Source organism: Equus przewalskii, chromosome 13 (genome assembly GCF_037783145.1).
Source record: "Equus przewalskii isolate Varuska chromosome 13, EquPr2, whole genome shotgun sequence".
NCBI classification, from domain to species: Eukaryota; Metazoa; Chordata; class Mammalia; order Perissodactyla; family Equidae; genus Equus; species Equus przewalskii.
This window is the reverse complement of record NC_091843.1, coordinates 26,059,963-26,079,556: the sequence shown is the minus strand read 5'-3', so window position 1 is coordinate 26,079,556 and position 19,594 is coordinate 26,059,963. Positions and strand designations below refer to the sequence as shown.

Below are 19,594 nucleotides of genomic sequence, written 5' to 3'. Positions count from 1 at the left end.
TTTCACAGACAGGAGGCTCAGTATGTTTTAGGATTTGACAAAGCCCAAACCAGGGCAGGGGCTGTGGCAAGGGACAGAAGCCGGGGAGGGCTGAGGAGGAAGACGAGGATTGGAGATGGACGGCATCTATGGCAACGGTTCTTCAGGTGCTCAGATGTGAGGAGTGACCGTGCAGAGCCCTCAGCGACCCGTGGTAGTGGGAGCCTTTCCTAAACCCCAGTTAAAGATAAGAGCCCACCCCTGACCCCCTCCCCCCACCCCTGTCCCTTCCTTAGTCCCCGGAGCTAGAGCAGTCAGGCTTGGTCATGGCGGCTGGGGCTGTTGAATTTCTCGGCAGAGGGCCCCACCAAAGTCGGTGCCCTAGTCCTCGCCCCCACAGACAGCCAGCAAGGCCTTCATGAAGTCTCCGGAGGTGTCGCCCTGGCAGGGGCAGAGGGAGAGCAGAGTGAGTGAAAACAGTCCTGTTGGCCTCGGTGCCCTCCTCCCAGCTGCTCACAGCCTGGATGTCTCCCCAACACATAAATGTGACCATCCCTGCTGTGGCTCCCCGTTACCCTCAGGAAAACATCCAAGCTCTCAGCCTGGCTTCAAGGCCTTTTGTGATCTGACCCTCGTGAAACTCTGTGGCTTCACCTCCCCTCTTCCTTCTGGGAGCATCTTGGTCATCTTTCTACCTTTCTACCCACCATTCCTCCATCCAGGACACCCTCTGTGCCACCCCAAAATCTGGTCTGCCATCAGATGCCCCCTCCTCTGTGAAGTGTTCCTGCCCTCTATTCTTGCCTCAGGCACAGTGAACTCCTACCTCCTTTGGCTCCCTTCACTCTGCTATTACCCTCACCTCACGGCCATTAATACATGTGCTGCAGGATTCCCCATTCCAGCAAACACCATCAAGCACTTACTGGGCACTGGGCCCTTGCAGGAATTAACGTGAACATCATCATGTTCACAACACATCATAATGTCTGGCATACAGTAGGGCTGGGGGAGGCCAGACTTTCTCCCTCCTTTTGGTGGATCTCCTGTCACTTCTATGATACATGTTTTTTTCTTTTTTTTTTTTTTGTAATTTTTGATATATGATTAAAAAATATATCATCGTTATAAACAATTCAAATCAAAGGAAAGATGAAATAATAAGTCTCCTTCCCATCCCTGACCCCTAATTTCCTAAATCAAGAGGTAGCCACTGTTACTACAGTCATGAGTCACTTAACGACAGGGATAGGTTCTGAGAAACGTTTTGTTAGGCGATTTCCTCGTTGTGTGAACATCACAGAATGTACGTAAACACACCTAGATGGTAGAACCAGCCTACTACACACCTAGGCTATTGGGTATTAATCTTATAGGACCATTGTTGTATATGCGGTCCATGGTTGACCAAAATGTTGTTACGCAGCACATAACTGTATTTTCTTGTATGGTTTTCCAGCAAGTCTGTGAATACACAACTACGTATATGTGTATAATATCCTTTTTCTACACAAATGGACACATAGCAGTCACACTATTCTGGGTCATACTTTTTTGACTTAGAAAAGATCCCAAATCAGCACAGAGAGCCTCCTCATGCTTTTTCATGGCTGTATTGTATTCTATTGCATGGATGTACCATAATTTATTTAATCAGCTCTGTATGGAGAGCTTCCAATCTTTTGCTACTATAAACAAGGCTGGCATAAATATTCTCTTACATGTCTTTGGGAACACGTGTGGCTATGTCTGTAGGATAAATTCCTACAAGTAACATTACCAAATCCAAAATGTGCACATTTTAAATTTTGAAACTGCCAAACTACCCTTTAAAGATGTGCTACCAATTTACATCCCTGCCAAGTCTGTGTGAAGCTGCCTGGGGCATTTCCTACAGTCTTGTCAACCAAGTATAGTACCAAACTTTAAGATCTTGCCTAGTCTCAAAGGCAAAAAACTGGGCTCCATAAGTGAAAAAAGTCAGACACAAAACATCACATATTACATGATTCCATTTATATGAAATATCCAGAAAAGGCAAATCTATAGAGACAGAAAGTTGCCTGATGGTTGCCTAGGGTGGGAGTGGAAAAGGGTAAAGGGGTACAGGGGTCCTAGTAGGGTGACGGAAATGTTCTAAAACTGGATTGTGGCAATAGTTGCACAACTCATTAAATTTACTAAAAATTATTGAATTATACCCTTAAAACAGGTGAATTTTATGCTATGTAAATTATACTTCAAGAAAATTGTTTTAAAAAATAGGCTCTTGCTTTATTTGGAAATCTTTAATTATAAACCTTTGATCCATCTGGAATTTATTTTGGCATAAACAATGAGGCAGGTCTCCTTGCATTTAGCATATCCTGGCTGTTCTAACAGCTAACTCATTGAGAAAAAGACTGTGGGAATGAAAAGGGCTTCTATGCTTATGTTCAGGGATGTGACACTCACCCACTTCCCCACGACCTCTAACCCTTCCCCTCACCTCAATGGCTTGGTGGAGAGACTTGTCGTATTTCTCAATGAACTCCCGCCGGATGTTGAGCAGGTCGATCTCGCTCCGGGAGACCATGACCCTGGTGAGGGTCTTCTCATCCGTGCCAGCACCCTGGCGGAGCGGGCCGAGAGGGAGGCACAGGACGGGAGGGCAAACAGGGCCAGGTCAGGCCAGCAGCAGGAGGTGTCCACCTGCCCCACTCCCTTTGCTCTCCAAAACCAGTGGGATATTCTGCCTTTGTCTTCCAAAAACAGTCCTGACCCAAACTCCCCTGTGCCTAGGACTGGCCCGACAGAGGCAAAAACGGCCTAATGAGTTGAACAGCACACCCCTAAAACTCACATTCCCCTGGAACCTTACCATGTGACCTAACTTGGAAACAGGGTCTTTGCACACGCAATTAGTGGAGGTCATACTGGATTAGGGTGGGCCTTAGATCCAATGAGTGGTGTCCTTCTGACACATGGACACACACACAGAAGGCCACATGAACACAAAGGCAGAAACTGGAGGGATTCTTCTAGAAGAAACACCAGGGTCCTGGCGACAACTAGAAGCCAGGAGAGAGGTGTGGGAGAGCTCCCCCTCAGAGCCTCCGGAAGGAACCAATCCTGCCAACACCTTCATTTTGGACTTCTGGCCTCTAGAGACGTGAGAGAATAAATTTCTTTTGTACTCAATTTGTGGTAATTCAGTACAGCAGCCCTGGGACACTAACACGGGGGCCAGGGAGTAGGCACGGGTAAGGAATATGTGGGCAGTCAAGGCCCACCTTTGCCCCTAGGGAGCTCTAGAACCAGCTCAGGAGTCAGAGCTGGCACACGGTGAGCGCTCAGTAGACAGCTGTCACGTTTGCAGACTGCAGGCTGAGAGGGGGCTCAGGCTCGCACCCACCAACCAGCTGCTCAGGCTCTGTCAGCCCCTGAGACTCTACCTGCTGGGCCGAGAGGGCGGCCAGGGTGGCGTGGGTTTTCAGGAAGCCAGGGCTAGTCCCAGAGCTGAGCACCTGCCACCTTTTGTGATCATTGGTCATAGGAGATACTGTGTCACCTGCTAGAATGTGAGCTCCAAGACGGCAGAGACTGGGTCCTACTCAGCCCTGAGTCCCCAGAGCAAGTGTGTCAACCTTGGCATTCGGGGCCTGATCATCCTTTGTTGTGGGGTTCTGTCTGTGCATTACAGGAGGTTTAGCAGCATCCTTGCCCTCTACCCACCAGGTTCCAGCAGCAACACTCCCCAAGTTGTGACAACTAAAATGCATCTGAACATTGCCAAAGGTTCCCCGGGGGGCAGAGTCACCCTGGTTGAGAACTACTATCTTAGAGCCAGACATGGGGCAGATGCTGATAAATATCAAACAGGTAGAAACAGCTGCCACAAGTCCTGATCTGGCGGATGGCGCATGTGCATGTTTGTGGGTGGGCAGAAGTACTTGAAGGGAGAAGACCAAATGAGCATGTTTTCTTACCTTCATGGATTTGTAAAGTTTGTCGGCAAAGAAGAGAGGCTTGTTCTTGACACTTTGAACTGGGAGGAAGAGAAGACAGATGCAGGGAACTTGGTCAGAGGAGGCGTGCCCAGACCGTGGGCTGGGCCTCCTTCTCCCATCTCCTCTCCCGGCAGCCTGGGCCTGCAGGTCACTGCCAACCCCGGGGTGAGACTCAGGGCCTGACACCCTCACTTGCCCTTTCCGACGCCACCTCCTCTGGCTCATCCTGGGCTGCAACTCACTTCCTGCTAAGGTGCTTGCAGATAAGCAGGAGGACTCAAAGGGAAGAAATCCCCATGAACCCAAGGCACGGGACCTCAAACTGCTAAGTGCATCCGAATCACCAGACAACTTGTTTACAACTCAGGTTTTAGGTTCCACCCCAGAGACTCAGACGAAAGAAATATTTCAGCAGCAGTTCTCAAAGTACGATTTCTGGACAGCTGTATCAGCATCATCTGGGAACTTGGTAGAAATGCAAATTCTCACGCCCCGCCCCAGACTGTGCTGAATCTGTAACTCTGATGGTGGGTGATCAACTTGTTCCACGTTGACACATTCCTGGTTTTAGCGCATACCAGGATGGTTGGTCACCCTGCACTGGTGCAGCCTAATGTTTGAGAACTACTGATTTAGAGAAATACTATGCCAAAGAATGACTGTCTGATGGTATGATTTAAGGCACCGTGCCAATCCCTGGGGCTGAGTGTTGCCCCAGGGCCTTTACGCTCCTGCTTCATCGGTGGCCTCTGCTCCCCACCCACCCCCAGCCCAGAGACTGCCTGCCTGGCTGCACCAACCCCAGCCCTTTCTCAAGGCCTGGGGGTCTCTGGCCCTCAGCAGCCGCCCATATGGGGATGTCTCAGACAGCTTAAGGAGGAGGAGTCAGACAGCAGTACCAGAAAGCTGGAATGACTCTGGATTCTAAAATACCTTCAGGAGGGGGCCAGGGGGGCAAGAGGCTGGAGCTGCACCGCCCAAGATCACGGTGATGCAGGAGCCCATCACACACCCGCCCCTGTTGCAGGCTCAGGAATACACCAACCTTCCCAGCTCCTCGTGCAGCTCCCTACCCCTCCCAAAGAAAACCCTAGCCCCTTGGCCCGACAGTCAAAGCTCCTGCCTCCCTCTGCTATCTCATCGCCTTCACTCCCCTCTTCTCTGAACAGACTGGAAATTCCTTTGTGCCTTTGTCCTCCTGGTGTGAAGGAGTTTCTTATCTGCCCTCCACTACTTCACCTCCCCAAATCCCATCCCATCCCATCCTGCAAAGCTGTACTTGATGTGCACGTCCCCCATCATGTCACCTCCTCCAAGAAGCCTGCCCTGACTCCAGGCCTAGGGCTCAGTCTGGTTAAGGAGCAGACTGGGCAGAAACTTCCATCCTGTGAAACCAATCCTGAAAGCCTTGCCCAGAACCTGAAGCCTGCCCATGTCCCCAGGAGGACCCCAGGCCTGCCATGGGATGGAGGGATGTGGAGTGGGGGGGTTGTGTGTGTGTGCATGCGTGTATGCGCGCGCACACACATGTCCCAGACGGGAGGAGAGAGGAAAGAGGGAGAAACATGAGGGCAAGATCTGAAAGTGTCTCCAACTATTCTGGTAATTACTAGCATGAGCTTTGGGCTCAGGCAGCCTCTGGTGTGCGCCCTGCCTCCACCACTGATACTTCACCTCTCTGAACCTCAGTGTCCCGCTTTGTAAAATAAGCTGACAAAAGCACCTCGTGAAGATTCAACCAAAGCTGCGTGCAGCTAACGTCACACACGGCCTGGCAGGAAATTACAATAAAAGCTAACGTTTATCCAGTGTGTCCTATGTGCCAGGGGGCGGTGTTGTAAGTGCTTCACGTAAAAGCAACTCATCTAAATCTCACAAAAACCACCCTATGGGCTGGGTCCTATTATTATCTCTGTTTTACAGAGGAGGAGACTGAGGCACAGGGTTTTTGTGACTTGCTCAAGGACATAGAGCCAGGAAGTGGTAGAGAGGGATTCAGCCTAGAGTCACCAGGCCACACTGCCCCCTGGGTATTGCCCCACACGGGAAAGGCCCTTGAATGCTAAATAACAGCAACAATATCTCTCTTTCATCTATTCTGAAACATCTTTTTAAAGTCCCTGAAATCAAAACTCATCTTATAATTGACGGCAATTTTGTGAAAACCTTCCTTGATACCTCCAGGTAAGAAAAAAAAAAAAACATGCACCAAGGCAATGCATTTTATAGTAATAAAGCGAGACACTCCTAACCATTAATACTAATAAAAACAAGTTCCACTTTTGCCCACATCTACTCATCCATTTTTACAATGGAGAAATTGAGATCCAAAAGGGGAAAGACTTTTGCAAAGCCAAGAACTCAAATTACATAGTAAGAGAGTAACCGAAGAGATCCAGGTGCTGGGAGGAGGGGAGAGTGAGTGTGCGGTGTGAGTGTGCATAGCTGTGTATAGCATGTGTCTGTGTGTAGTGTGTGTGAGTGTGTACACCCCCCAGTCCTGCAGGACACTGTGCCGCTGCCCAGCCCTGCCATTGCCCTCGTGGCGGTCACTTCCCCAGGGAGAGCTGTTTCCTCATCCTGCCCTGCAGCCTGGGACACCTCCTCACGTCACCCCACCGAGCACACGTCGGCAGGACCCTGGAGCGGATAAGTGGCAGTGTTTATTTTCCTGCACTAGTAGCTAAGGAAGCTGCCAAGGCCACACTCGTCCAGGGAATCTCACCATGTTCCCTGCACTCCCAGCCCTTTCCCTTGACCTCCAGCCCCTTCCCTTGGTCCCCGCCAATTACCAATGGCCACAAACGCATCCCTGACATCCCCAGACATCTCCTTCTTGATGGTGTGCTCCACGTCATAGTTGGTCATTTTGACGAACTCCTGGAAGACTGGCCCCAAGAGAAGCCCCAGAGGTGGGGGGTTAGCTTCAATTTAGAGGGAGGGGGGAGATCACCCCTCTCCCTCCCACCCGGCTCCGCACACTGGCTGTGCCCCAGGACCCTGGAAAGGGGCAGCAGGCACGGCCACAGCCCAGGCCTAAGTGCACTGAGCAGGATCCTTGGGGCAGGGAAGTTCTGACCTTAAGGCTGCCCTGGGCTCAGAGCCAATTCTGCGTCAAGTCAGACGCTGCCCCAGAGCTTCAGACAAGTTCTGGGAACCCAGGTGAGGATGGTAGGAGCATGGGTCCTAGTCTCAGCTCTGTCCCTGGCTCACTGAGTGACCCTGGATGAGCCCCTCCCCCTTGCTGGGCCTCCCCTTCCTCCAGTCAAGGTTGGATAGAGACTAACATAGGTAATCATAACGATAACACTGAGGAAGCCACTATGCGCCAGGCACTGTGCTAAGTGTTTTCTGTGTGTTGTATTTTTTGTGTCGTCCTCCCAACAATCATGTGAGATAGAACTAAAATCCCACTTTATAGAGAAAGGAATTAAGGCACAGATATTCAGTAACCTGCCCAAGGTCACATGGCTGATAAGCAGGAGATTCGAATCAAGCCATTTCAGCTCCCAAGTCCCCTCTTCTAGCCATGATGCTAAAGCACCTTAAGTCTTTTACAGAAAGGGGCCAGGCAGATGCACGTCAAAATGTAGTGTCTCAGTGGAAAGGGCACTTCATGACCACCTATGTCAGAGCCACTGCATACAGTGTGCCCTGTGCACGTGGCAGCCTGTGGCTCAAAGACGTGTGTGTGGTCCTTGTGCCATCACCACCCTCATTGCCTTGTTCCTGGCAGGTATCACCAAAGGACCATGACACAACCTTTGAATCCTCAACCCAGCATTCTAGGTAGCCACTGCCAATCTATCGGAGTTGGCCGCGAAGGAGAAGGGAGTTGGCCGCGAAGGAGAAGGGAGTTGGCCTGAGGCTGGCTGACACGTTAGCAGTAGAGCCAGGACAAGACCGCAGGGCTGCTGGGGTCAGCAGTGGGTGGGTGGGCAATTGGCTCCTCTTGGAGCTCTCAAGAGCGGCTCTCATCAGCTCTGGGGATCTTCCTGCTGGACTGGGAAGGGGAGGGAGCCAGGCCTCACCTCTCCGGAGGTGCTGATAGCTACGTGTACACAGGATCGTCATGAAACGCGTCTCCAGGGAAGTTTTGTCCCCGCTGGACGTGTCTGCTATTTCCTGCAGAGCCCAGACGGGGGTGAGGGTTTGGGAGGGAAGACACAAGAAAGCCTTGGTTATGATTCACTTCCACGGCTTTCCCAAGGCTGAGGGCAGGGAGAAGCTGGGCAGCCCAGTCATGGGAGGAGGCTGACGTGGGCCCCTTCTTCCTTCCTCCGCCTCCATTCTCCCTCCAGTTCCCAAGGGCCACACAGGGGCTTCACGTGGGCACTTCCACCCTGGCCTAAGGGCCACATCCTTAAACCCCTTGGAAGTCTCCTTCCATTCTTAAGACCCCCAGAAAGCCCCTCTGGGGAAGCATGTCTGTGTACATGTGCAAGGAAAAATGGCCTCGCCAGTGTTCCCCCAAGGGCAGTAAACAGGCAAACATATTTCAGTGCACCAGGTAGGAATGTTTCCACAATGGTCTTCTAACCAGCTACTAGTTCTAGCTACAGCGATATGAAGTTTCCCTTTAAAATAACTCATTTCAGGTTTGAAAAAGAGAGTCGGTTTAAAGAAAAATATCCACAGCTGGTGGTATGCAGCACAAATCATATGGAAGGTGAGTGGCTGAAGTTTGAGAAACACTTGCCTGGCCCATTTTTCACCCAGCGGGGTTCTAAGAGGCCCTGAAGGGGAGAGAGAGAACCTGCGGGGTCCCCAAGTCCCTGCCTGACTGCCCCGCCCAGCCCCGCCCAGGGCTCAGCCAGACTCTTCCGCAGAGAGGCCGTTACATCCACGTGAAGAGCAGGACACTCACCAAGATCTCAGCAGCCACCTGAGAGTGGGGAGGGGAGAGAGGAGGGAGAGAGGGAGGCAAGAGTCAGAGGAGGCCGGGAGAGGGTGGCTCCGGGGACCCTGGGGGGAGGGGGAGGGGCCTGGCTCAGGGCGGCAGAGGTCCCAAGAGGACCACGTGGGAGCAGGGAGGAGGAAACCACCTCTCCCCGACTTTAGGACTGGAACTCAACATGGGGACAGGCCTGGGAATTAACTACAAAGCGCTCACTCAAGGGCAAAGGAGGGGACACAGAACAGGGTACTCTACCCATTGTCACCCCCAGCCACCTAGGGCTACTCCAGACCTCAGTGTGCTCGTCTCCACAGAGCCCGAGGAGTTAGAACGTGAGAAGTGCTGAGCTCCCTGCACCTTTTACCATGTTCAGACTTGGAGGGTCCTTGGGAGACCTGCCATGTTAACCGCTCATGTTACAGACAGGAGAGCTGAGGCCTGGAGGGGAGGGGACTCTCAGAGGGCCCACAGCCCATCAGGCGGGAAAATGCGAGCTGCTCAGTCATCTTACAAGGGTGAATTTTAATCACTGCCTTAGACCCAGCACAGAATTCTGTCGTCAGGACACTATTTTGTGAGTAGTTTTGACTTGGAGTGCCTGGGAACAAAACACAGCCAGCCTGTGAACCCCTGACAGAGTTTCGCCTTTGCCTCTTTTTCCGAAACCCTGCTGACCACTTTGCTCTACTGGGTAGACGGAAACCATCCTCTTTATAAGCCTCACAACAGGCTTATGCTTTAGAAACCTTCTTTTCATTATATGAATTGGCAATGCCTATCAAAATTTAAAATGCATGTGCTGTTTGATCAAGCAATTACCTTGCTAGGAAAGTGCATTACAGAAGCCCTGGCAAGTCTTCCGAGACACCACACAAGGGTGTCAACTGCGGCATTCTTTGTAACAGAGAAAAATGGGAAGCCATTAATAGATGGCTTGTTGAACAGGCTATGGTTCATCCAATAATGGAAATCCATGCGGCTCTCAAAAAGAGTGAGACCAGTCCACAGAGCTGATAAGGAGAGTTTCCATTTAAATTAAGCAACAAAGTCTAGCATACTGTGTATAATAGTGTCTCTTTTATCAAGATAGGAAAAGATAAACACACACTTGCTCTGACATACTTCCTGGCAAGTCACGCTGAAGGGATAGTCAAGATGTTGTTGACAGTGGTTCCCTTTGAGAAGAGCTGTGGGGGAAAGCTTTCACATTTTATGTTTCCTGAAATTTCATGTTTACATTTTCTCAAAATGAAAATACGCTATTTTTATTTTTTATTTTAATGTCAAATAAGGGGTTGGCCCACTGGCGTAGTGGTTAAGGTTGCACGCTCTGCTTCAGTGGCCAGGGGTTCGCCAGTTCGGATCCTGGGCACGGACCTACGCACCATCCATCAAGCCACGCTGTGGCAGCATCCCACACAGAAGAACTAGAATGACTTACAACTAGGATACACAACCAGGTACTGGGGCTTCAGGGAGAAAAAAAAAAAAAAAAAAGAGGAAGATCGGCAACAGATGTTAGTTCAGGGCCAACCTTCCTCATAAGAAAAAAAAAAGTAAAAAAGTCAAATAAGAGTCATCAGGGCTACTAGGATTATGGGATGCTCCTGATTTTCATTTATACTTTCCTATATTAAAGACAATGTAGTTGACCCTTGAGGACATTATGCTAAGTGAAATAAGCCAGTTAGAAAAGGACAAATACTGTATGATGGCAATCATGTGACGTACCTAGAGTAGTCAAATTCATAGAGACAGAAAGTAGAATGGTGGTTTCCAGGGGCTGGGGGAGGGGATGTGCAGTTACTGTTCAATGGGTACAGAGTTTCAGTCTTACAAGATGAAAAGAGTTCTGTGGATGGATGGTGGTGATGGTTGTACAACGACACGAATGTGCTTAATGCCAATGAACTGTATACTTAAAAAAAGGTTAAGATGGTAAGTTTTATGATGTGTTCTGTGTATTTTTATTATGTATTATGTTTTATTATGTATGTGCATTTTACCACCATTTTTAAAATGTTACGCTAAAAAAATACCTAGCACTATTTTTTTTTTTTTTAAAAAGAGGGAGACGTTTAAAAAATTAACCAAAAAAGAATCTAAAGTGCCAAGCATTCTCCATCGATTTGGATCAGAGAACCCTGGACATGTTGTTTTTTTCCCAAAGCAACTTTAAGACAGTGATATTTGTAATGTGAAAAATGCAGTGGGTTACTAAAATAATTTTCCAGATATTCAACACAAAAGCTGTTCCTTATTAGCCTAGCTACTTCATGTAAAAATTAGCCACAGAGTTATCATATGGGCAAGCTGTTCCACTCCTAGATGTATATTCAAGGGAAATGAAAACAAATGTGCAGAAAAACACAAAACACAAAAACTTGTACACAGACGTTTATAAGCAAGCACCATTATTCGTAATAGCCAAAAAGTGGAAACAACTCAAATGTCTATTAGCTGATGAATGTATAAAAAAATGTTACATATCCATACAGTGGAATATTAGTTGGCAATGGAAAGGAAAAAGTACTGATAAATGCTGTAACACAGATGAATCTTGAAAAGATTACAGTCAGTGACAGAAACCAGTCACAAAAGGCCACATATTATATGATTCCACTTATACGAAACGTCCAGAAAAGGCAAACCTATAGAGACAGAAAGTAGACTAGTGGTTGCCTAGGGCTTGGGGGGTTGGGAGGAAATGAGGAGTAACTGTAACATGTACAGTTTCTTTTTGGGGTGATGAAATGTTCTAAAATTGACTGTGGTGAGGGTTGCACAAGTCTGTAAACATCCTAATGACCACTGACTTGGTACATTATAAATGGGTCAATAGTATGGTATATGAATTATATTTTAATAAAGCTCTTATATTAAAAAATAATCTGGGGATTGACTTATCTAAAAATGGCCACAATTCTGCATTTTGCTCTGGCTCTATAATAATTAGATTATCTAGATTATTTATTGCTCAAGCTGGAACACTCAGCGTGAAAGGGAAGCTCTTAGCTATTCCTGTGGGGCAACAGGTGAACACAGGACATATGTCACCTTGTCCATAACAGACCTGGACTCCCAAGAGGTGTTGTGGATGCCCGGGGGAGAGTATGGGATGGAGGAAGTGTGGAACAAGCAAACACACACAGCCAGTACAATGTGGGTTCTCTCTCTGGGCGGACTTGGCTCTGTGTATCAGATGCCTTCCATTTTTATACACATATTCCTCCAGCATTCCCATTTCACCTCTAGAAATCTAATCTAAGGAAAAAACCATGAATGTGCTAAGTGTTGGTTATTAGGGAGAAGGCTGCTTAAATAAAGTTTGGTAGATTCTTAAATGGAATGGTATATAAGGTGTTAAGTGATGTCAATTTTTTAAACATAATATGCAACAGTAGTCACAGAATATTCATTTTTCACTGCTATAAATCAGGAGTTCATTTTTATATATGCATAAAAAGACAACTAGCATGACATATTCCAAAATATTAACAATGGTTTATAACTAGTAGGTTATGGATTCTTTTCTTTGGTTTTTGTCTATTTTCTAAAGTTTCTATGAAAGAATATATATTACTTTTTTTTTTAATAAAGGTTTTTGTTTTGGTTTGGTTTGGTTTTTTTTGGTGAGGAAGGTTGTTCCTGAGCTAACTCTGTGCCAATCTTCCTCTATTTTGTATGTGGGACGCTGTCACAGCATGGCTTGACGAATGGTGTGTAGGTGTGTGCCCAGGATCCAAACTCATGAACTCCGGGCCGCTGAAGCAGAGCATGCGAACTTAACCATTACACCACTGGGCTGGCCCCAAGAATGTGTATTACTTTTGAAATAAAATTTTTCTAGTTATAAGAAAATGGCCCACGCTAAGACCAGGGTCTAGCCCCTATGAGGCTGGAGAGGCAGCTGAGCTGGGCGGGGCGCTAGCTCCCTCCACTGTTTCCACCCAGGTTCTCTCTCGCCCCTTTCCTCCTGCAGAGCCGCTGCCAGTGAGGCCCACCGCTGCCCCCTCCTGGCAACAACTGGGAGCAGAGCTCACAGGTAGCAGGCACAGGCGGAAGCGTTCCAAGGAGGATGAATTTCAGGGTGGAGGATGAATGTGGGGTGATCTCTAAGGAGGCGGCCAGGTTTAAGGATCCTCAACAGCACAATGGGCTGCTCACAGTAGTCCTTAATAAGTATGTGTTGAATGAGTGAATGCAGTGTGGCCTCAGCAAGCAGCCCTCGCAGCTGGGTTCCCAGCCTCGCCCCCCATAAACGTACCCACAGTGCAGCTGGAAAACCACACCGAATGGAACCCTGCTGCTTCTGACAGCTTTGTTCCAAACCAGGGCCTGGACGACTGGGCACCAGCAGCTACCTGGTTTGGAAGCTGCAGGAATTACTGTACTGGGTCCTGGAGGATACTAAAAGCTTTGGAGTCAGGTGGGCTTGGGTTCAAATCATACCGCAGCTACCTAGAAACGGTACTCTTGGGTAGGTAAGGAGCTTCATTTTCATTTAGGGAAAAAAGCAGGTCTAATAAAGTATAACGTAGTCTTAGCACTGTGCTGGGTACTTAGCACATATCCTAACAGTCCTAACAGGACTCTGTCTTAGCTTACAGCTAAGGATCCCTCCAGCTCAGATGCTGCTGTGACATTCCACACCTCTGCTGGCGGAACTGGGAACAGAGCCAGTGCCCCGACTCCTAATGCATCAGGGCTCTTTTCAACCCACCAACTGTAAAAGAAGGGGGCTGGATCCACCGTCTGTGGTCTATGCCCGACCCCGGGACCTAGAGCTTCTGAGGGGCTGGGGATGGGGCAGGAGAAGAGGAGACCTGGGTCAGGCCAGAGGGTGCTGAGAGCAAGCACAGGTGAGCAGGGACAGTGCAGACAGCCTCAGCAGGGACCACCCAGCCACAGGGACCCTTAGGGACAATGGATTTGGGGTTGTCCAGCCCCCATGAGAGGCCATCTCCGGACCTCAAGCTCCCCATCCTAAGAAGCAGGACAGAAGCAGAGAAGCCAAGAGAGCCTAGAGTGCCTCTGCCCCCACACTCATTCAACAACAAATATTTATTGAGCTCTGACCCTGTGCCACTTTGGAGACATCAGTGAGTAAAACAAAGACCCCAGCCCTTGATAAAGTCACTTTCCAGGTTGTGCCAGGACACTCCCTTTGACCTCAGTCTCATTTCATAGATAATAAATCAAGACCTTTGGCACTCAGGCCCCCATCCCAGCAAGCTTCCAGACCTGCTCCTACCGGGTCAGTTCCACCTGGCCCACTGATTTGCTGTGTGACTTTCAAAAGTCATTCACTCTCTCTTGGCCTCCATTTTCCCACTGTAACATGAGGAGTTTGACCTGGACGATCGATGAGTCCCTTTCAGCTCTGAGGGTCTAGGGTTCCAGGCCTACTCTTCACATAGGAAATGCCAGTAAGACCAGCACCACACTCTCGAGCATCTTTCTGAAAGCTCTGGAAACCCTCACAGCCTCACTTCTAAGGGTGGAGAGGTGTAAGGGGCCCAGAGTCTAAACGTCTGTCAATCAAACCAGCCAGGTCCCTGTCAGGAGCCTCTCCCGTCCCAGACAGCCAGGGCCTGGCATGGACAGACATCAGCTGGAGGCACCGGGGAGTCTCACCTTGGCATCGTCCCGGGCCTGGTCCCGGTCTTCTCCCCCCTCGTCACGGTTGCCCTGCAGCAGGACCAGCGAGAAAGGTCAGTCCCCAAACATCCACCCTCGGTGCCCATCAGCAGCCACAGGGCCTTGCTCAGCTCCTCCACCTTGCTGCACCCCCTCCCTCAGCTGAAACCCGCCTTCACAGTAGCGGCTATAAGCACTAAATCTGGAAGGCACTGAGCCGAGGGCCTGACCCAGACAGTGAGCCTGCGGAACGGTGCACCAGGGCCCGGCATCTGAGTGATGGGAATTCAGGAGATGGCGACAGAAGCTCCTGGGTAACAACACAGGGAAAGGTCACCCATGTGGCTTTGTCCTGTGAGCAGGGGGCCCAAAAAGTCAGTCTGAGGGTCATCGAGATGGCTGCCCAGAGAAGGTGGCACCAAGCCAGCTTTGAAAAGTGAACAGTGGGGGAAAGCGTCGCACAAGGCAGTAACGGCCTCAGCGGTGGGACTGAGAAGGCAAGAGGGAAGACACCCTCTCCTCCTCAGGAGTGGGCTCCCAACTCTCCACCCTTCCCCCATCCCAGACCCCCAGAGAGCCAAGCAGGCCTGGGCCCATGAGTTCACCCACCGTGGCCAGAGAGATGAGGATCCTCCTGAAGTGGCCGGATGTGTCGGAGCTCAGAGCATCCTCCAGGGACTTGTGATAGTCTGAGACAGAGGAATGGGGGTTGGGTGGTGGGCAGCTGCTGGTTAAGAAGGATTGGGTGGGGAGGGAGGGATGGTCCTAGAAGCTCAGACAGTCTGGGCAGAGGTGATAGGGATGAAGGCGTTTGTAGTTGGTTCCTGGGAGCATCCAGCCATCCTGCTGTTGATCTTGACATGGACATGCCCATCTATCCATCACCTCCCTCTGCTCCTGTCCTGGCTGAGGTCTCATTACGTCTCTCCTCTCCCGTACAACAGCTTCCCTGTCTTCAATCTCTCTTCCACCTTCCCTCCTTTATGGCAGGTGCTGGACCCAAAAGCACAGCTCTGACCGTGTCACTCCCCTGCTCAAAAATTCTACCATTTTAAAGCTCCTTACAAGGGAAAAAGTTTAAATATTTTTGACCAGTACTCGAGGTTCTTCAGAATAATATGGAGTCACTTGTTGAAAAATTATTAAGAATTTTGAGATGGCGATAGGGTAGCATGCAACCAAGCACAGGCCATCTGAACGCAGGGCCCCATGCGACTGCATAGGCCGCCCACCCATGCCGCCGCCCTCCCTCTCTCCAGCGGCCTGGACAGTCACTCCTCTCACTCCCAGCCCAACTCTCTTCTACCTCCAGGCCTTTGTCTGGCTGGGACTCTGTCTGGGGCAGCCTTTCCCAGACACAGGGCTGGGCACACCGAAGAGGCTTATCAAAGCACTGTGGCCTGAGAGAAGGGAGACAGGGCAGAGCTGTGGGGCAATGCCAGAAGCTGGGGGACCAGGCTCTTCTCCCACCCGCCTCCCAGTGGGACTGGGTCTCAGGCCTCCCACACGCACCTTCCTTATAGGCCTCATTGATGGCCCGGATTTCGGCATTGGTCCGAGTAGCCAGAATTTCGATGAGAGCCTTTTCATCTGTGCCGGCTCCCTAGAAGGTCAAGGCAAAGAAGATGCGAACCACAGCCCTGACCCCTGTGCAGACGCCCAAGGGGCCAAGGTCAGGGAGGCCCTGCCTGCAGAGACCACCCAGGAGGTGAACTCTCAGGCCATTAGGCCTGCCTGGATTTTCTCCCCACCCCCAGATGTGGCCCCTAGACCTTAGCACAATCAGGGATGACCATGCCAGCTTGCCAAGATTTCTAGAACCTTCCATGAGAAGTGTTTTGGATAAAAAAAAGAATATATGGCATATAAGTATATGTATATAAAAATGCATATATACATATATATCCTGAATGTAAATATTTATACGTAAGCATATAAGAACAGAGGACAGGCTGGCCTGGTGGCACAGCGGTTAAGTGCGCACGTTCTGCTTTGGCGGCCTGGGGTTCGCCGGTTTGGAACCTGGGTGCGGACATGGCACCGCTTGGCAAGCCATGCTGTGGCAGGCGTCCCACATATAAAGTAGAGGAAGATGGGCACGGATGTTAGCTCAGGGCCAGTCTTCCTCAGCAAAAAGAGGAAGATTGGCAGCAGATGTTAGCTCGGGGTTAATCTTTCTCAAAAAAGAACAGAGGATGTGCGTCACAGTACAACAGTGACCGTGGTCTCTGAGCGGGTGAGAGATCATAGATGGTCTCTATTTTCTTTTTTGTTCTGTGTAGATTTTCCCAAGTTTAATGGTGAACATGTATTAACTTTTCAGAAGAAAAACAGTTCTGTGCTTTAAGGAAAAATATAAGCTGTATTTGTTTATATCTGTATTTGATGAGTGATGCTAGGACTCATACGGTAGGGGCTCTGGACTAGGGCAGCTCGGGGACCCGCTACTGAAAGGTCCCCAATTTGGGGGAGGGGAGGGAGGTGGACAAGACTGGTTGATTGACAGATTCGAATATCTGGGTTTTTAAAATTTAATTTAATTTTTTTTTTTGAGGAAGATTAGCTCTGAGCTAACTGCTGCCAATCCTCCTCTTTTTGCTGAGGAAGACTGGCCCTGAGCTCACATCCATGCCCATCTTCCTCTACTTTATATGTGGGACGCCTGCCACAGCATGGCTGAAGGGCAGGGATGATTGTTCCCATTTCACAGCCCAAAGCTCAGACGCTTAGACAGTGTAGGTGGTCCAAACACCACACAGTGTGTTAGTGGTAGGGCTGGACTAGAATACAGACTCCAATTGCTATTGTTTTCCTCCCAGATCCATCCTGCCTCCTTCAGCTGCTCCAGGAGACCCCTCTGACCCCTCTGGTCACTGGGCGCCTGAATGAACCAGAGTAAATGCCAAGACTTTGGTGCAACTCCTGGGAAGAAGGAACTCTCCACTGGAGGTGCTGGCTGGTCGGATATACACAAGACATCGTGCTACCACTGGGAGAAAGGGTGCTTGAGAGTGAGGCCACCACAGAAGAGGGCTGAGCCAAGCAAGGCAGGGGAGAGGCAAGAGTCCATGTACATTATTGAGTCCCTGTCCATTACTGAGTCCCTAGATTCAGACATGTCTGAAACCAGATCGAGTCCTGTCCTTGTCAGTTAGAGGAGCCAACATCCCCTTTTGTGTTTGTGCCAGTTTGAACTGGGTGTGGGAGGGGCTCTACCAAGGAGTTACAACCACCCCACTTGGGCTCTAGGGAGCACCTGTGTCCCCCCAGCACCCACACAGACTGGACTCCATCCCTTTGGTGCCCACGCCGTACCTCCATGGCCTTCTTCAACTGCTTAGCATCGTAATGGGCAGGTGGCATCATGAGCCCCAGAATCAGCCTCGCCAAGTCTCCAGAGATCTCGGACTTCAGGTCAGCCATCAAATCCTGCAAAGGGCAAGCCGAGGTCTCACCAACTTCAGCACTTGCCCACCTGTGACCCAGGATAGGGACGAGGTATGGACCAAGGAAACAGGGGCTCCATGTGGATGCAGGGGATCAAGGGAGCCTGTGTCTGTCTTTGCTGACGTTGGGTTTACTGTTTAGAGATGGTGGGGAAAAAACAGCCAGGAGGAAGACCTGCTCTCCCTGGAGACAGGAGACAGGGAAGGAAAGGGGGCAGCACCATTTCCATCCTGGGGGAAACTCGCCAGCCAAAACAAGACGCCACTAAGGGGCAATGATGACTGACACTCAGCTGGGTGCCTTGAACCTCTGCACAGAGGGAGCTGTGCGCCGAGATGCCCCAAGCACTGCATGAAAACAACTCGTCTCCATGATCAGCCCAGGCTGAACCTCCATCTCCTCCGGGCCGTTCACAGAGAGCTGCTGATCACAAGGAACTGGGGCAGTGGAGAGGGGCGTTTGCAGGCAGCCGAAACCCAATGCTGGAGATACTCCAAGAACACGTGACCACACGGGGCCCCACTGCCATGAAGACCCAGGGGCCCAGGTGCGCAGAGCTGGCTGTGACAGGTGGAGCTCCCTCCGAGGAGGAGCGTGGATGCGGGGCCCAGTGCCCCCCTGAGCCCTTACCCGGCCGAAGTGAGACTTGAACGTCTGCCGGATCTGCTGCCGCTGGGCGTTGCTGCGGTGCGTGATGATGTCGATGATGGTGCTCTCGTCAGTTCCTGGGTCACCGAAGCCACAGGGCTCAGAGGAAGGCCTGTGGCCCAACTTCCCCCATGTTCCCAAAATAATGGGTCCCATCCATCTTTGTCAGGGTAGAAGCCTAGCTCGGCAGCCACATGCCCCAAGCCCCTACAGGAGCCTGCCTGCTGGCCGCAGCCACTAAGTGCCCCTGGATTCCTCCCTGCACGTCCTTCTGTCCCATTACCAGGGGAGCAGAGAGCACTGGGTTTTGAGTCAGGGCCTCTGGCTCTGACAATGGCTGTCCCCTTGGGCAAGTCCCCACCCCTTTCTGGGACTCAGTTTCCACCCCTGTAAGATGATGAGGCTGGAGTAGTTACTAAGGCACCCTTCCCGCCAGACCACCCAAGTCCTATTGGGGACCCTATGTCCTTTCTCTTCAACTCCCTGAAAGCTGGGCCTCACGCCATTCTGGCCACAGCAGGGTGTCTCTGGAAGGCATCAGGATATGGCTTCCTGCCTCTCGATCAATGTCATCAACCTCAGACCTGGCACAGGAATCCATCTTTCAAAAGCATGTTTACCTGTCATCTTACAATCCTAGATATTACCATTCCCGTGAGACAAACAAGAATAAGGCCCCGAAGGTAAAGGACTTAACCCAAGGCCCCTGGGAGATGCTGTTGGGCAATGGAAACCAAACCCCAGATGCTCTGTCCCCAGTGGCCTTTCTGAGGACGGGCCATCCACCCAGGGGGTGGCTCTTCCCACTGGAAGCGGGTGACCAGCAGGGGGCGCCCTGACCCCAGAATTGGGACTCCTGGATTACAAGGACTGTATTTCTTATTTTACACACAGGAAAACTGAGACCCAGAGAGGTTAAAGGACTTCCCAAAGTCACACAGTGAGCCAGTGGCAAAGCCAGGGCAAGAACCCAGGCCTGAAGCCCTACTACTTT

The 19,594-nt window shown here is 50.4% G+C and overlaps 1 protein-coding gene across 3 annotated transcripts in view; it reads right to left on the bottom strand.

The window, feature by feature from the left end:
• ANXA6 (annexin A6) overlaps positions 1 to 19,594 on the bottom strand; it is a 49,723-nt gene continuing 30,129 nt past the window's right edge. The window contains exons 16-26 of one of the 3 annotated variants that reach the window (XM_070570411.1): positions 18,583 to 18,677; positions 17,821 to 17,934; positions 16,018 to 16,108; positions 15,115 to 15,194; positions 14,503 to 14,556; positions 8,836 to 8,853; positions 8,000 to 8,093; positions 6,761 to 6,856; positions 3,948 to 4,006; positions 2,468 to 2,590; positions 1 to 420 (exon numbers count right to left, since the gene is read on the bottom strand). In XM_070570411.1, the coding sequence (XP_070426512.1) occupies positions 361 to 420; positions 2,468 to 2,590; positions 3,948 to 4,006; positions 6,761 to 6,856; positions 8,000 to 8,093; positions 8,836 to 8,853; positions 14,503 to 14,556; positions 15,115 to 15,194; positions 16,018 to 16,108; positions 17,821 to 17,934; positions 18,583 to 18,677 (884 nt within the window). In that variant the 3' untranslated portion in view covers positions 1 to 360. Of the gene's footprint in view, positions 421 to 2,467; positions 2,591 to 3,947; positions 4,007 to 6,760; positions 6,857 to 7,999; positions 8,094 to 8,835; positions 8,854 to 14,489; positions 14,557 to 15,114; positions 15,195 to 16,017; positions 16,109 to 17,820; positions 17,935 to 18,582; positions 18,678 to 19,594 lie in introns of all 3 variants that reach the window. The other 2 variants (XR_011525476.1, XM_070570410.1) reach the window with 2 other exon arrangements.